A 17,795-nucleotide genomic window follows, 5' to 3' on the forward strand; every position below is an offset into this window, starting at 1 on the left:
GAAAAATGGCAGTTTATTTTGAAATGCAATCCTGTTGACAAGATGGAAATTACCTACACCTTGATTTATTAATTTTATATTTAATACATTCATGTATCCTTCAAGATGCTAATCCTACACCTTAAGGATATTGGGTAAATCACAGAATTTTGAAGAAAGTTTGTGTAGAATATTAGGACTTTCTTGGGTCCAACCCATTTTTTTCCACTTAATCAGAGATGGAGCAGACATGAGGACTCTGGAATTGTTTATTTTTTGAACTGATAATAGAATGCAAATGCAGATTCATTTGTTCTTTTTCAGGCCCCAAATTAACCATTCTATTTTGAAGATTAAGTTTAACAATAATAGTAGTAGCAAACATTTATTAAGTGCATACTACATGCTAAGTACTGTTCTAACTCTACAACTGTTTTATCTGCAAAGTACTATTATTATCCCTATTTACCGATGAGGAAACTAAAGCTTCAGTAATTTGTTCAAGGTTATACAGCTAGTAAGTGGCAGAGTTGGCATTAGAATCACTCAATCCTACTACCGTGTTTACTGTTTACCTGAAGCACATGGTTTTACCACAATAAAGCACTCATGCTAAAAGATTATGATTCAATTCAGCAAGTATATATTTAAGCTATGATCATTAGTGAAGCCAGACTCATTCACATATGAAACATATTATATTATTATAAGAGACCATTATAAGACAGTAGAGGACTAGGTACCAAAATTAGTTTTATAGACCACAAGTGCTGTAGGAATCTCAGAAGAGGAGAAAATAATTGTGTGCTTTGTCATGACTCAACTCCCAGAGCATTGACATGGTACCTCAGTATTGGATGCACAGCATTTTGGGAACAAACCAAAATTACATCATAAATAGGAATGTGGCAAAATCATGAATGTGTAATAATGAAGTCCAATGGGGAGTAGCAAACTCAAGTTTTCTTTCTTTCTTTCTCTTTCTTTCTCTTTCTCTTTCTTTCTCTCTTTCTCTCTCTCTCTCTCTCTCTCTCTCTCTCTCTTTCTTTTCTTTCTTTTTTTTGACAGAGTTTTGCTCTTGTTGCCCAGGCTGGAGTGCAGTGGTGCGACCTCAGCTCACTGCAACCTCCGCCTCCCGGGTTCAGGTGATTCTCCTGCCTCAGCCTCCCCAATAACTGGGATTACAGGCACCCTCCACCACACCCAGCTAATTTTGTATTTTTAGTAGAGATGGGGTTTCTCCATGTTGGTCAGGCTGGTTTCAAACTCCTGACCTCAGGTGATCCGACCACCTTGACCTTCAAAAGTGCTGGGATTACAGGCATGAGCCACTGCTCCCAGCCAAATTCAAGGTTTTCTGTTCAATTTTCTGTTCAACTCAAATTCTGAGTGGGCATCCTCAGTATGTGTGGGAAGTTAGAAGTTTGTGGCTGGGCTCTCTGAATCCCAGAAATATATGAAGAAATGGGACCTGATGGATTACTTATTAGATATTCAGGGTGGAAGAAACGGGATTCAGAAATTAACCAAAATTTCATGCCTACATGATTAGAATAATAATGGTATCAAAAATAAAATGGTTTGTACAGTGGAGGGGAAGATGGGCTCAGGCTTTAGACACATCAAACTTAAGGTACAGGTAGACTGTCTATGGAAAGCTGGTTTTTTATGTTGGCTATGACTGAGTGGGGCCAACCTTTGACTAATGTACTTGTAATTTTTACAGATGGCCCTATTGAATTTCTTCTTCCCTGATGAAAGGCCATACTCTGAAGAAGAAAGTAGGCGTGTTCGCCGCAATAAAAGAAGCAAAAGCAATGAAGGAGCAGATGGTAAGTCTATTCAGCTGATCCTTTATCATTTCTGAATTATCTGTTAGTAAAAGTATCCTTTTAAGAACTACCTTCTCTGTAGGGCACAGTGACTCTTGCCTGTAATCCTAGCACTTTGGGAGGCCCAGGGGGGCGAATCACTTGAGGTGAGGAATTCAAAACCAGCCTGACCAACATGGTGAAACCCTGTATCTACTAAAAATACAAGAAAAAAATTAGCCGGGACTGGCTCCAGCTACTTGGGAGGCTGAGGAAGGAGAATCGCTTGACACTGGGAGGTAGAGGTTGCAGTGAGCTGAGACTGCGCCACTGCACTCCAACCTGGGTGGCAGAGTGAGACCCCATCTCAAAAAAAAAAAAAAAAAAAAAAAAAACCTACCTTTTCAAGTGTGCTTTATGATCTTATATACTCTCCATAGACCCAAGGTCATAGACTATTTCTGCAGCCTAACCTAACAATCAGTTCTTTAACATAGAACTAACAAACAAGGATCCTCCCTCCTCCAACTCCAGATACCTTCAGTCCTTTCTCAGTATGTCTGAGAGCCAATGGTAGCATTTGTATCTCTCAAGATCACCCTCTGTAAGGACCTCATCTCTCCCGGAGATGTCCCGCACCTATTAAGGTCACCAGGAGGATTTGGTCCTATTCTTGGAATTGACAGTGTTGTACCCTGCTAGCACTTACATGATGTGCTAATTCCAATGATAATTTTATCAATGTTGGTATCCACTACCATGCCCAAATCTGAACTAGACCTTCTAGAACTAGTTTATAAGTCTCTTGTGGGCAGAGATTTCATTTCTCTTTGTATAATCCTAGAATCTAGCCTACTATCTGGAACATTGTTGGTGTTTGTTATGTAAGTTGATGATGTTGACTGCCCCTTCAGCTAGGCAGTGAAGTATCAATGGAAACCATCCCTGTTCTGGGTGTAATAGCTTTGAATTAACTAGCAATGCATTCTGTGGGGCATAAGAAAATGTTGAACTAGCTCCTGGGCAGGGTCTTTGAATTGCTCTGATATTTCAGCATCACTCTGTCAGTTGACATAATGCTACCCCTTTGGGCACAGGGGTTTGTAGAATACATAGCTCTGGGCTGCTGCAAAGGCATCTGGATTCAAAGACAGTATGTGTCTGGCTACATCTGCCAATAATATGTGTCTGGAGGGTTACAAAGCAATATGACTTTATACAGATGAAAATGAAATTTTTAAACTGACATTTGTTGATGTGAGTAAGGGCCAATGATGAAATCAGTTTTAGAAGGCAGGAGCTATTAAAGAGATGGAGCCAGGACTTTGTCAGTAGGGGCAAGAAGAAGTATAAATGGCTGAAATCTGAGAAAGAGCTCAGAACAAGGACCCCATAATAATACAAAAAGAAAAAAAGAGTCAGAGCAGTAAGATAGGGTTTTCTAGTCAGTGGAGATGGCAACAGCATTGAGCCTTTGAATGGAGAACTGGACCACTGGGACCATTCTCTAGAGCAGTCATTTTACATACAATTGATGACCAATTCAAGCCTAAGAAATGCAGTCCCTGAAGTAAAAGTTACCCATTATTCACCTACTACTTGTAGCCAGTTTCCTAGAAGTCTTCTGGCTATGTGGAAGCAGGGAGCTGAGAAGCATGGTCTCTTTCCTCTCCTAATCATCTCACCCTCTGATACATGTAAGTCTCTCCACCTTTGGCTTTTCCCTTGAGGCTGCTCCCACAGCCATCAAACTTTTCATAATCCCTGGTTGCGAAGGAAGAGAGGAGACAGGTGGTAAGAGCAATATCACCTTCTATAGTGAGCGTGGTCTTCCCTCCCTGTCTGAGTGGAAAGTCTTATGGCTTCTAAGGTTTACCTCTTCATCTAACCTCCCAAGTTTTCTCTTAAAGAAGGTAATTTCCTCCTTTCCCCAAAACTGCTTTATCCAAATCCGGCTACCAACATCTCCGATACTGGTCTTCCTTAGAGTGTTTATTCTTTCCTGATACAAAACAGTTTTCTCTCTGGTCAAGGTCAAAGCCTCTCTTATTAATTTTTAGCACTTCTTATCTATTTCCCTCCTGATCTGATACTATAGTCAGTCACTAGACTCTAGTCTATTGATGCCAATGCCAAGTTTCTCATGCAATCCAGGCATTTTTCTTTAATCAGTATAGCTTGGAGGAATCTAAGAGTCCCTTAAAGTTAGGAGTAGAAAATGCCTGGGGGTCCTTGAATTTTATTAGATTTCCAACTTTTCACCTAGTGGTCTGGAGAACCATTTCTTTAGATGTGGCAGGTGCGCCAATGAGTTAAAGAGTGATAAGTCAATCCAAATCTCCTTTTCCTTTGAACCATTCTTGTTACTCTGCTGAATGTATACTATATTTATTCTATACACTCATCAAATATTTACTAAGTAAATACAGCAGCTTATATAATACTTGAATAAACATTTGATAAGGATATGTTTTTAATATCCCCACTGCCTAGAAACAAACTTGGCACCTAGTAGACCCTCAATAAATATTTCCTGTTGCCCTCAAAGTGATTTACTTCCAGCATAAAGAGACAATAAAGTTGGTTAAATTTGACAAGTGGTATGAAGAAAAATATAGCTGAGCAACAGGGAGAGACAGTGATGGGGTATGCTGTAAGGTGATCAAGGAAGGTGTCTCTGATAAGGGAACAGTTGGGAAGAAACCTGAATGAAATGAAGTAAGAGCTATGCAAATGTCTGGGGAAAAAAGAAACAAAATTCAAAGGCTCTGAAGCAGAAGAATGTTTGGTATGTTCCAGAAAGATCAGTGTGGCTGGGAGCAGAGTAAGAAGAGGAAGAGGGAAGGAGATGAGGTCAGAAAGCAAAATCCAATCTAGAGCCTTGTTGGCCAAGGTAAGGACTCTGGCTTTTATTCTGCATGAGATGGAGGACCATTGGAGGATTTTGAGCAGAGGAATGACAGGATCTGATGTATGTTTTAATAGCATTCCTCTGGCTGCTGTATTGAAAATAGGTGCAGGAAGAAAGGATACAAGCAGGAAGAATCTTTAGGAGAGTATTACCATAATCCAGGCAAGAGATGATGGTGGCTTAGACCAGGATAGAAGCAGTGTGGGTAGGGAGAAGTGGTCAGATTCTAGAGAGATTTTGAAGGAATGGCTGAAGGATTTTCAGATTGATTAGATAAGAGATATGACAGACAGAGAAGAGGCATCAGTGACCCCAAGGTTTTGGACTTAAGGAACTAAACAAGTAGAATTGTCATTTCTGAGATGGGGAAGAAAAGGGGAGACATGTGTAAAGGAATATGGGGAGAGTTTAGTTAGGCTTGTTAAATTTGAGGTAGCTATTAGACAGCCAAGTGGATATATAAGTCTACACTATACATCACTGTGTATCATGACAATGAGATATCTCTCTTTTGTACAAATAAAGGACTTCTCATTGAAGAAGCAAGTCAGTCTGGAAACTGCTCTGAACAGATAAGAGGTAGGATGGGATAGGTAAGTCATATTGGGGTGAGTTAAGGCCAAAAAAAATCTATGCCAAGAGATTTTTTTAAAAATCCTATCAGGTGTTGATTCTAAATTCACAAATTACTTGATATATTATAATAAAAATTTAGCTATCTAAGCTCAGGTTTGCCTCACAAGTGTCAAAGAACAAGTCATTTACCTTGAAGAGTTAAGAACATGGGAGAAGTTCATGACCAGCCTGGGCAACATGGTGAAACCCCGTCTCTACCAAAAATACATAAAAATAAATAAGTAATGGGTCACTGTGGCACACACCTGTAGTCCCAGCTACTCCAGAGGCTGAGATGGGAGAATTGCTTGAGCCCAAGAGGCAGAGGTTGCAGTGAGCCAAGATCGTGCCACTGCACTTCAGCCTAGGCAACAGAGTGAGACTCCGTCAAAAAGGAAGAAGAAAGTCTAGACCCAACTTCATTTGTTTGGTCATTCATCATTTAACAAATGCTTTTTACAGGTGCCCGCCACAACACCCAGCTAATTTTTGTATTTTTAGTAGAGACTGGGTTTCACTATGTTGGCCAGGCTGGTCTCGAATTTCTGACGTTGCGTGATCCGCCTACCTCAGCCTCCCAAAGTGTTGGGATTACAGGCGTAAGCCACTGCACCCAGCCTAGACTTTCTTTCTAGGAACTATAGATATTAAGCTTAATGATCTCCACAAATCGCTGTGGGAGAAAAAAATTTTAATAAATGGTTCATTAACTCTTGGAAAAGGAAGGGATGTAGTGATCCTTAGGAGCCTGCATAGGTTTACCAAGAATAAATCAGGCTGCAGAAGCCTATTCTCCTCTTTTCATCAGACTATTAAACTAGTTGATTAGAGGCATAGCATATGCATAGTCTATCTTGCCTTTTAAAAAGAAAGCCAGTGGCAATATCCAGGGTATATACAATCTTTCTGACTCACCATTCAAGAATGACTAGGCTCATCTCAGTTTCTCCATTCAAATTACTTTATAAATGAAGGCATTGGCTAGCTAAGCAGGAGTCCCAAACACACGGTTAGTTTCAACTCTTAGAAAAGAAGTGAATTTCGTTTTCTTTACTACATTTCTTCCTTGAATTCACTGACTTGAGTTGGCCGGAAGTATTTCAGATCATTTAAGTTTATTTGTACTAATTATTTGAGGCCTTTGGTGGTGGTTGTTCTTCAAAGAAAGTATGATACTTTCATTGTGGGTATTGAGTCACAATAGTTTAGAAATCTGTGCCAGGATTTCCTGCTGTGTCTTATCTTTGTGATGTGTTTCTGAAGTAATAATAGCTCCAGGTGGCTTGTTTGGTCATCTCTTGCACAGCACTCCAGAAATCCACAGAACTTTATTTTCTAGTTAGAATGAAATGTAGAATGTATTTGGGAGGTCATGAGGCCTTAGAATCAGGTAAAATGGATCCAGAATTCCCAAGGAGGTAGTTTCCATATTTCACAAATATTATTGTAAAAACATCTGTTCTCTTCCAAAAGGAGAGTTTTCAGGAGTTAATAAAAATCTTAATATCTCTCCACACCCGCCTGCCTTCCATGTTTCTGTCCTGGTAAGAGAATGAAAGTGCAGCATGGTGTAATAGAAAAGGTACTAGACTGAGCTGCAGTTTCTTGATCCCAATCTTGATGTCACTGCCACCTTACCAACCATGTGATCTTGGAGAAGTCACATACCTCTAAGCTTCAATTTTCTTGTCCTTAAAATGGGGATAATTAGCCCCGCTTACCTCATAGAGTTGTTATATTTATCAAAAGTGTTAATATCTGCAAAAGTACCTCCTTTTTATTTTATTTTATTTTTGAGAGGGAATCTCGCTCTGTCATCCAGGCTGGAGTGCAGTGGCACGATCTCAGTTCACTGCAGTCTCCGCCTCCTGGGTTCAAGCAATTCTCCTGCCTCAGCCTCCCAAGTAGCTGGGGTTACAGGCACCAGCCACCACACCTGGCTAACTTTTATATTTTAGTAGAGACAGGGTTTCACCTTGTTGGCCAGGCTGATCTCGAACTCCTGACTTCAAGTGATCCACACTCCTCAGCCTCCCAAAGTGCTGGGATTACAGGCATGACCCACTGCACCTGGCCTGCAAAGATACTTCGAAAATTATTAAGTGCTATTACTATGCTCTCTCTGGAAAATGAACATACTAGTATGGTCTGCCAGGCATTTGGGGCATTCACCTTCCCTAATTTATGGACAACGATTATAATTTCTTCAAAAATGCTCTCTATCAGCCAAATTGCCCATTTTTGTTCTCACTCATGCTCTCCAGGCCCATAGGAAGAAGACTCCAAGCCTCACACTATGGCCTACCTCATCACAGCAAATGATCACATCTGTACATTGCTCTGTGGCACTATCTCACTCTGGCTGGCTGGCTGTATATATGTAATCCTTTTTGTTAGTATCCCTTAGAAATTTCTCTTCCTTGTAGTTTACTTTTGGACATATCAAAAAACTTAATATTCTTTTCTACTATTATCAAAGAGCAGAGGGAAAAACAAGATTGAAATATATCCTCTGTACTTCAATTTTTAAAAATAACAATGGAATGGGGCATAGCTACTATTAAATTGATACAGATGAACATGAGAGTCTATGATGTCAAAGAAAACAGACTTTCTGCCTGTACAAATGTTAGCTAGAATTAAGAATTGCCCTCATTTTAGTATTGTTCTTGTATTTATTGCTTTCAGAGAGCCATTACTGTGGATTATCAAATGAGAGAGTAAAATCATTTTGAGAGCTGATGGAGTTTCAGGGGCTTGTTCACAAGACAAAAGTAAAGCTTTTGAAGGCTTACCATGTGTGTGGACTCAAAGAGGATCATTGATTTCAGATGTAGAATCCCCAAGGTTGCCTGCTGGTAGTGGATGCCAACAGCTTAAGTGCCCACAGCAGAACACTCTGGAGAGTGGCTTTATATCAAATAAGACATTAAGTAAGCTAAAATATCTTAGCTTGCTCATACTCCAGAATATCCTTTAAAGCTGTATTTTCATTGATGGAACTAGCCCTGCAGTAAATGTTCTCAACAGGCCATCACCACTAACACTTGGTTAACAAGCATTTTTAGAAAACCAACTACTTGTAAGACATTGTACCAGGTTCTGTAATTGGTATAGCTGCCAAACTCCTGTACTTAGTATGTAAGGCCTAAATTGAACTGGGTATAGAGGTTAAAGATTAAGATGCTTAAAATGTTTATGGGATTTTTTAAATCACAAAAATAATACATATATTATAACAAATATGAGCAATACAGAATCAGGAAAGGTATAATGTGAACATGCCCTCCCTACTCCCTGCCCTGCTACAATAGTACTTATAAAGTTAAGACATCTTTGAGGAATATCTCACTTGCCTAAAGGAGGTGACAGGCCCACCTGACCTGATGTTCTCTAAAGGTCCTTCCTGTCTACTCAGTCTCTCTAAAGTTCCTTCTAGTTATTTTTTTCTCAATATTAGGGAAATTGGTGAACTCTAAGCCAGGAGATCTAGATTCTAATTCCAGCTCTGCCATTAGTAGTTATAGTGGCAGGATGACCTTAGGAAAGTCTTACTTCACTTCTCTGATCTTAGTTTATTCTAAACGGTTAAACTAGAATCAGTGATTCTCAACTGGAGTGTAAGAGATCCAAAAGCATATAAGGAGTTTTTTCGAAGCATGCATACTCCTGGGAATTTTGACCACTCTACACCCCATTAAGAAAACTATACTGAGGAAGGTACTATTACTGATGAGAACACATCATGTCCTTCAGATATATTAGAATAAGAAAAGATGTTGAACTACTAGAATAGATGGTTGAATTGTTTCCTGCCAACTCTAATATAACTTGTTACTAACTATTCCTGACTTCTATAATATAATGATAATAGCTAGGCTAGTTTTAGCCAATCAGATGATGTCTAAATGATTAAATACTAAGGGTTTCAATTTGGATGGTCAATGAGCCTTTTCATTAGCATCGCTGAGAATGCTCAATAAGGATTAAGTGCAAGCAAATGGTTTCATGAAGTGAAGGCTAAGAAGGTTAATCTGTTGGCTGAGTGGTGAACTGCTAGCTCACTTCTGTATGGCTCCTCAAAATATCACAGGCAGATATAGCTGTGTGGTCAGAAGGCACCTGTTGGCTCTGTAGTGTATTACTTACACAACCCTGCCTTACTCTAGATTCTTCTCCTTGACCTGTAGGGCCTCTTCAGTCTCAAAGATAAGGAACTACTACAGCTTCCTTTTTAAAAAAAAAAAACTCATTCATTCAGTAAATGTTTAAGTACCAAACTAGTTGTTAAATCAATGTTTCTTGATCATCCTTCCAGACACTAGGGGCACAGTAGTGAACAAGATAAGACCCTACCCTAATCAAACTCACAGTGGATGATTTCAGTACAGTGTAGTGAGTCATATAATGGGGTAAGCAGAGGGTGCTATGGGACACATTGGCACCTGATCTAGACTTGGGAGGACAGGGAATGTCTCCTAATAAGTGTAACATCTGAGCTGCAAACTGATGGATGCTATAGTTAGCCAAATGAAGATTTGAGGGAAGTGTGCACCAGGCAGAGAGAATATACATGTTGGAAGGCTTAGAGTAAAGAGGGAGCATGGCTCATTTAAGGAACTGAAAGAAGTTTGTAAGGTTGTAGTGTAAAGATCTAAAGGGAAAATGATAATAAATGAGCTGGCCAAGAGGGGTCAAATCACGCAGAGCTTTGGAATCCATTTTATGGAATTTAGAAACTATCCTAAAGACAATGGGGAAGTACAGGATCAATGTCAAGAATAGATTATATGGCAAATATCTTCAAATGCTAAACACACATACTGTAATCCAGCAATTCCACTTCTATTTATAGATATACTGACACACTGGAAGTCATTTATCAATGAAGATATTCTTTGCTGTACTATTTATAATAGCAGAGAATTGGAAATACATATCCATTATTTAGGAACCCATTAAATATGATAAATCTGTAACTGGTCATCATGGTTGCTCTGAGGAAGAAAACTGAGTGTTTGGGGCTGAGGTGGGGAGGGAGTTGACTAGTTGAACATGTGCATGTTCTACAAATTTAAAATAAACAGATAAAATTTAATTTTAAAAATAGTCTGGACACGGTGGCTTACACCTGTAATCCCAGCACTTTGGGAGGCCAAGGTGGGAGGATGGCTTGAGGCCAGGAATTTGAAACCAGTCTGGACAACATAGTGAGACTGCATCTCTACAAATTTTTTTTTTTAATTAGCGAATTGTGGTGGCATGAACCTGTAGTCCCAGCTACATGGGAGGCTACGGTGGGAGGATTGCTTGAGCCCAGGAGTTCAAGGCTGCAGTGAGCTGTGATTGAGCCTCTGCACTCTAGCCTGGGTGACAGTACAAGACTGTGTCTCAAAAAAAATAACAATTAAAAAATAAAAATAAATAAAAGGGGCATGATATGCCATTTTCTACTCATTACCTAAATACATTAGCAACAATTTTATAATACATTAACATCCTATTATAATTAGGAGGTGGAAAAACTCATATATTGCTGGAAAGAATGTAAATTGTTACAACCATTTTGGATCTTAATCTCTCTAGTAAAGTTAAACATTAGGATACCTGTGATCCAGCATTCGCTGTCTTGGGAATCTATCCTACAAAAATGAGAATTCAGCTGGGTGCAGTGGCTCATGCCTGTAATCCCAACACTTTGGGAGGCCGAGGCAGGTGGATCACCTGAGGTCAGGAGTTCAAGACCAGCCTGGCTAACATGGTGAAACCCCGCCTCTACTAAAATGCAAAAATTAGCCGGGTGTGGTGGCATGGCCTGTAATCCCAGCTACTAGGGAGGCTGAGGCAGGAGAATTGCTTGTACCCGGGAGGTGGAGGTTGCAGTGAGCCGAGATTGCACCACTGCAGCCTGGGCGAAAGAGCGAGACTCAATCTCAAAAAAAAAAAAAAATTGAGAATTCTAGTATATAGGTCATACATAAAAGGGTATTTATTATATCAGTGTTTTGTTGCCAAAAGGAGGGATTACTCTAATATCTATGAATAAGAAAATGGTCAAATAAACTATGACATAGACATACTATTGAATATTATATATATTATCATTCAATGTAATAATAATAGTAATATTACTATTAAAAGGAATGAGTTCTATGTAGTTCTATGTAGGGATCTGAAGTAGCCATGTTCTATTGCTAGGGTTAAAAATGTGAGTTTGAGTAATGTGTATAATATGACTGCATTTTCATAGAGAAAGTTTTTAACATATATTTTTTATTTTATATGTAAACATATAAAATATTTTATAAATATGTACAGGTGTATGTGTGTGTGTGTGTGTGTGTGTGTGTGTGTGTGTATGTATACACACATAGGAACAGATGTAGGAAGGGGAAGCATCAAACAGTGAATATCGATTACCTTGGGTGGAAGAGGGTTGGATGGGAAGGGAATAATTATTAAGTGGTTCTTTATGTAGTTCTATATGTTTGATTTGTTACAATAACATGTGTAACTGTAATTTATAAGAATATAATTTAAAAAGTGGTTAAAGTGGATAGAAAATAATGGACTGGAGAGGGCATAATGAAGACAAAGAAGGGAGGAGATTGCTGTAATGATACACAAAAGGAATGACAGTGGCTGAATTAGAGTAACAGCAATAAAGACAGAAGTAGATAGATTGAGTTCATAGGTAGAAAAAATAGGACTTGGTGTTTTGATTGAAGGGAGAAATAAAAGAGTCAAGGAAGCCACCCAGATTTCTGACAAGGTACTATACTAGTCACTGAGATAATGATCAAGGGAAGAAGATGTGTGGTTTTGGACAGGTTGAGTTTCAGGTACCAGTGGGAAATTCAAGGAGGAGAAACCTGCAAGCAGTCTGAGATATGTATCTGAAGCTCAAGAGAGATAGCTGGGCTGAAAATATAGATATGGAGATAATTAGCTACATTAGGACTCTCTCAGTTACAAGTGACAGATAGCTGGCCTAAATTGGCTTAAGATTTTAAAAAAGAAGGAGGGGGAGGATTTATTGGCTCATTTAACTGCAAAGTCCTTGATGAAGCTGGCTTAAAACATGGCTTAACCTTGGGGCTTAAATGATATCATCAGGACTTTCTCAGCTCTGCTTTCCTTTGTATTGGCCTCATTCTTCATGTAGGTTCTCGCTATGAGGTGACAAAAATAGCTACTAGAAGCTCTAGACTTACATCTTACCAATTCAACATGCCCAGTGGAAAGAGGATGCCTTATTCAGTATGAAATATGTTGTTGACAATGCTGGTGAGAGCAGTTTTAGTACAGTAGTTGGGGCAGAAGGGTTCATGATGAAACCAGATGAGGAATTAGAAAATAGCAAATATAAACAAAAGAGAGGAGGAGAATAGAGTAATAACTAGAGATTCATTAAGCATCTATTATGTGGAAGGCACTGTGTTATATTACACACAGGGACATAAAGATGCATAAAATATGGGGTTTTTTAAGCTCTGGAAGCCCACAGCCTTCAGAAAAGAGAAAATCTTATAAGTAATTCACAAAGGTGATAGGTAAGTACTTATATAGAGGTATGATAAGACTGCAATGGGAGCATAGACGAGGGAACCACAGAATGGTCAACCAAATACATTAAATACATCTCTGAGGAGAAGTGCATAATGGCTGGCACATACTAGGCATGCATATATGAGAATTGGGTGACAATTTTATGTTTTGGAAGGTGAATGGGACTTTGATGAAGAAAGGTAGACAACCCATTTCTAACAAAGGGAAAAGCAAGTACAAAGCTAACCAATCCCCTAGGTTTGCTGGCTTTCGTCTTGGCATGAGGCTTGGAATAAGGGCTGAGAAAAAGCCAAAACCGTTGGGCAGAGAAAATGTGAAAAGAGGTCAAAACAGCCTAAGGGGGCCTTCAAATGCCCATTCAGGTACTTAATAAGTGGCCTTTCAATCCCAAATTATCTTAGCATCTTCCCTACCTCACTATTTCTCTCCGCTAGCCTCCATACACAGAAATAAATGTTAGCAAGGCAAGCACAATTCTTCCTTGTTAATAAATATAAAATGTAAGCCATGTATAATGGTTCTTAACACTGGTAGCCGTTTTAATTTCTCTCATCTTCTACTCTACCAATATCTGGTGCAAGGTAGCAAAATACACTTAGTACCTTGATGTCATTTAGAAGCAATGATTGATCCTACCTTCTTCCTTGTGTAAGACTCTAAGCTGACTTAGAGAACATAGGTCCTATGTAATTAACATGTTTACAAATGCTAATTTGTAATGGTGAAGTACCAAGGATGCTTTGCTGTAGGCTTATGAATCTTGGCTGCATTTTACCACTGCTTCCAGTATGTAGCTCCTTTAATGAACCTAGTACTCTGATGTATTAAGTCACTTGTTTAGGATCTAGTCATGCTGAATTCTATATAGTGCAAACCAGAGGTCTAATCAACCTATGCTCTTTGTCACATGGTATACTGGAAAGAAGAAGTCTTTGTGCAGATCTATTCTCCCTATAGCAAAACAAGTCGTGGGCCTGGCCTGCTGCCAGAAAGTTAGTAGTGTCATCTGTGTAGATGAAATTCAGCACCTCATTATCTTACATTGTGCCAGAAGAGTGGGAAGAAGATTGACTTGGTAATTTGCTATGTTTCGATCCTAATCTGTTTAGAAATATGATTTCTTTAAAAGGAAATGGAAAAAGAATGTGTTTCTCATGATAGCTTCACAGTATCTCCTGAGAGGATGTTCAGTTATTGTAAATACAGCAATTTAATTCTCTTCTTGAATTTCAGATGTATTTCATCTCTTTAAAAAATAAACTGCGTTGAAATGATCAGATTATAAAGTATGAATTGTATACTTCCAAAAGTGGAATTTTATATTTCAGATTACACAAAAAAACATTTTTCATGAGTCACAAAGTTATTGGTTTGTATACTATGTTATTTTTATACATCATCTCCCAAACTCTTTAAAAACGTAAGTTTACGTTATAACCTATTTAAAGGAGAAAGGCATATTTGTGGTGCACATATTTTGCCTCGGAGGTTACTTTCAAGTTTCATTTCAGCATTTTGAGTCTAATTCATTCTTCCCACCCTGTAGCATAGTATGCAAAATTCAGAAGCTATCAGAAGCAAGGCCCATATTTAATGTAGTAAAGTTCCTAGTACATGGATGAAATACACACATAAGAAAGAAAAAAGCACAAGGCCAGGTGTGGTGGCTCACACCCATATTCCCAGTACTTTGGGAGACCAAGGCAGGAGGATCTCTTGAGACTAGGAACTTGAGACCAGCCTGGGAACATAGCAAGACCCCTATCTCAAAAATTTTTTTTTAAAAATTAGCCAGGCTGGGTGGTGCACGCGTGTAGTCCCAGCTACTTGAGAGGTTGAGGCAGGAGGATCACTTGAGCCCAGGAGTTTGAGGCTGCAGTGAGCTATGACTGCACCACTGCACTCGAACTTGGGCAACAAAGTGAGGACCTGTCTCAAAATGGAAAAGAAAGAAAGAAAAAATTCAGTTAATACCAAGTTTCTGACTCTTAGTTTCTCTCTGAGACAGCTTGGGGTAAGGGAAGAGCATAGGAATTAAAATCACACAAATCCTAGCTCTACTACTTTTAGCTTTGTGGCCTTGGCCAAGTCATGTAACCTCTCTCAGGCTAACTTTTCTCATTATATGATGATAGTAATGATACTTCCTTTGATAAGATTTTATAAGGACTAGAGATAAAGTAAAATGCCTAAACCATTGCAGGCACATGACATGTGCTCAATAATTGGTAATTATTAGTATTTACTATAAAATGAGAGTAGTACCAATCCATTTATTTCTCAGGTTATAAGTCGAATGAATGTGAATGCTTTTTTTTTTTTTCAAGCACCTCAATCTCTTAGCTATTTCATAGTTGAAAAGAAGTTATCCTGCTTATCTCACAGGATTGTGATGATCAAAAAGGATAATAAATGCTAAAACACCTAGAAAACATAAAGTGCTGCTCAACATTGGAACCATTAACGTAGGTGTTCAAACTTCCCTATATACTGAACATCTCAGTATATGGTCCAGAATGGGATCTTCATGGTGATTCTTAGTCCTCAATAGACAGCTGTATCTAGCATGAGAAGACAGGGAAATCTCAAAACACTTTACAAAGATTTCTATCAAGTTTCAAAGTTTGCTGTTAATGAAGTAGACCTTAATTACCCAGAAAACTCATTTCTGTGGAACTCCTTATATGGAGCCAAGGAAACAAGGTGTTAAACTGTGCATAATTCTATTAGGTGAGGACTATATAGCATTGTAATTAGAAAGAAATCTGAGGTATAGTGTTCAAGCCAACTCTATAAATGCCATCTTAAAGATTATGCAATGTATTCTAAAATATTTCATATGGATTTTTAAAGAATTGAATAACAATCAAATATGCTAAACATAAAAATGACTCAGGACACAGTTTAATAATTCCTGATGCCAGATATATATATATATCAGAATCTATAGGACCTTAACAATATTATTTATGAATATAAATTATTGATCAAAACTGTACAAGTAAATGTTGAAGATTGAACCAAACCTGATCTGGGTTGAAGTCCTGAGCTCCCTCACTCACTCGTCCTCTAATTTGGAGCTAGTTAGCCTTCATGTCATTTCACTGATTGCTGTAAAGATAAAATGAATTGATGTCTGTGCAAATGCTATGCAAACTGTAAAGTGATGTACAAATGTAAAGTATTATTTATCATAAAAGTTGAATACAGAAAAATGGTTTGTAATGGTTTATTGGTTTGGGAATGTCAAAGAAATAAGAGATTATAAGAAAAACCAAAAGCCTGGTTATGTTTAGTATATCATGCAACATTGCCATGGGGTGGCAACCATAGCAACAAAGTAAGTAATCTTTTCCACCAGACATTTCTGGTTACAGCCTCTTGTTTGACTCAAGCCAGTCCCCCTCCTTGACTGCCTTTTTACCTCCTCACTTTTGATCCTTATTCATCCTTCCAAGATCCAGCTGTAGGCTTCATAGCCTTTAAGAGGCCTTGATAAACCTCTCATCTTCTTAGTTTACATTCTTCCACATGCATGCTTAAGATATTTATATTTTCTAGGCCTTTTTCATGTGCTTCTTGCATCTTCACAGCTATGTAACAAGCCAAAAGAGGTTAGAGATTCCTTCTATCTCAGTGTGGCAACTAGCATAATGCAAACAAACAGTTAAGTAGTTAATGAATATTTGTAGATTGAAAGAAAACATGCTGCAGGCCTAAAGCTAAAGCATACCCTTCTTCCAAAAAAGAAAACTATATTTGAAAGAGCTTAAGAGATGGTAGTAGACAATGCAGTTATCTTTGAAGCCACAAGGAGTTATATATAATGGCAAATAATTGGTAACTTATTGAGAGATCAAGGGAAGAAGTTGTTCAAAATATTTGTTCATGAGGGAGCAGCCTTCGGGCCCTTTCCAGTTCTATCCCCGTACCACAGTAATGATACTGTGCACAAATGACTTCTTCAAAGGGCTATACTGTGTAATATACATAATGTTCCATTTTCACATTTAAACATAAGAAACAAAATTACATTGTAATTTATCATCATATATTTCTTATATCCCCTTCATCTCCCAATTTTTATGATTTTTCTGATTGCTAAGGTATAGTGTGGCACTCTTCACCATTTATTGGCATAATACAGAGCTTAGATACATTCACATGCAGAACACCCTCCCTGGGGCCCCTAGGGTTCTGTAGATTTTTCTAGCACAATGGCTATAACTGGGCCCCCTTTTCTTCTTGCTCAAGAAAACTTATCAGAATGTGAATAAGAGTGACACTATTATAGAAATAACATTTGTTCCAGTTTTTATTTAAGTAAATTATTAGTGACCTTCAGGGCTTTGTTAGAAACGAAATGTTTGCAATACACTTCAATACCATAGTTGCAGTCACTGGGGCAGTAAAATTGACTTTGGTTTCGCATTTCAGGACCTAGGTTCAAGTTGTAAGTCTGCCATTTATTTTCTGTGAAACTTTGAACATGCTTCTTGATCTCTCAGCCTCAGTTCCTATAAAATGGCAATAACAGTAATACATCACTGGGATGATATGGGGATTAAATGCAATGTTATTTGAAAAAACAATTTTTAAAATGTAAAACCCTGGGCAAATCTGAGTTCCATATCCCCTTATGCACCCATGTAATTCTCCTTTCTCTCATTGCCATGCCCTTGGTTTAGGCCTTCCAACTACCTATTGCTTCGTCTCCTTCCTTACCTTATATGAATTCCTCATCCCCTTTTCCTTCAAAATCATCCTCTTGTAGTTGATCCAACTAACAGTCACAGATTCATGTTCTTTTCCATTAGAATTAGCTATGCTAAGCCCTAACTCCTAGAGGTTGTTCTTAATTATGAACTTGCATGCAGTCTGGGATAGAAAAACAGAAAACTCCTTACTTA

At 38.4% G+C, this 17,795-nt stretch overlaps 1 protein-coding gene across 1 annotated transcript in view; it reads left to right on the top strand.

Moving 5' to 3' along the window:
* The first annotated feature begins 1,705 nt into the window (after positions 1-1,705).
* Positions 1,706-17,795, top strand: part of EDA (ectodysplasin A) — a 101,973-nt gene continuing 85,883 nt past the window's right edge. Inside the window, exon 1 of the mRNA XM_011992004.1 lies at positions 1,706-1,811. Coding sequence (XP_011847394.1) covers positions 1,706-1,811 — 106 coding nt within the window. The remainder of the gene's footprint in view (positions 1,812-17,795) is intronic.

Source organism: Mandrillus leucophaeus, unplaced genomic scaffold (genome assembly GCF_000951045.1).
Source record: "Mandrillus leucophaeus isolate KB7577 unplaced genomic scaffold, Mleu.le_1.0 Scaffold401, whole genome shotgun sequence".
NCBI classification, from domain to species: domain Eukaryota; kingdom Metazoa; phylum Chordata; class Mammalia; order Primates; family Cercopithecidae; genus Mandrillus; species Mandrillus leucophaeus.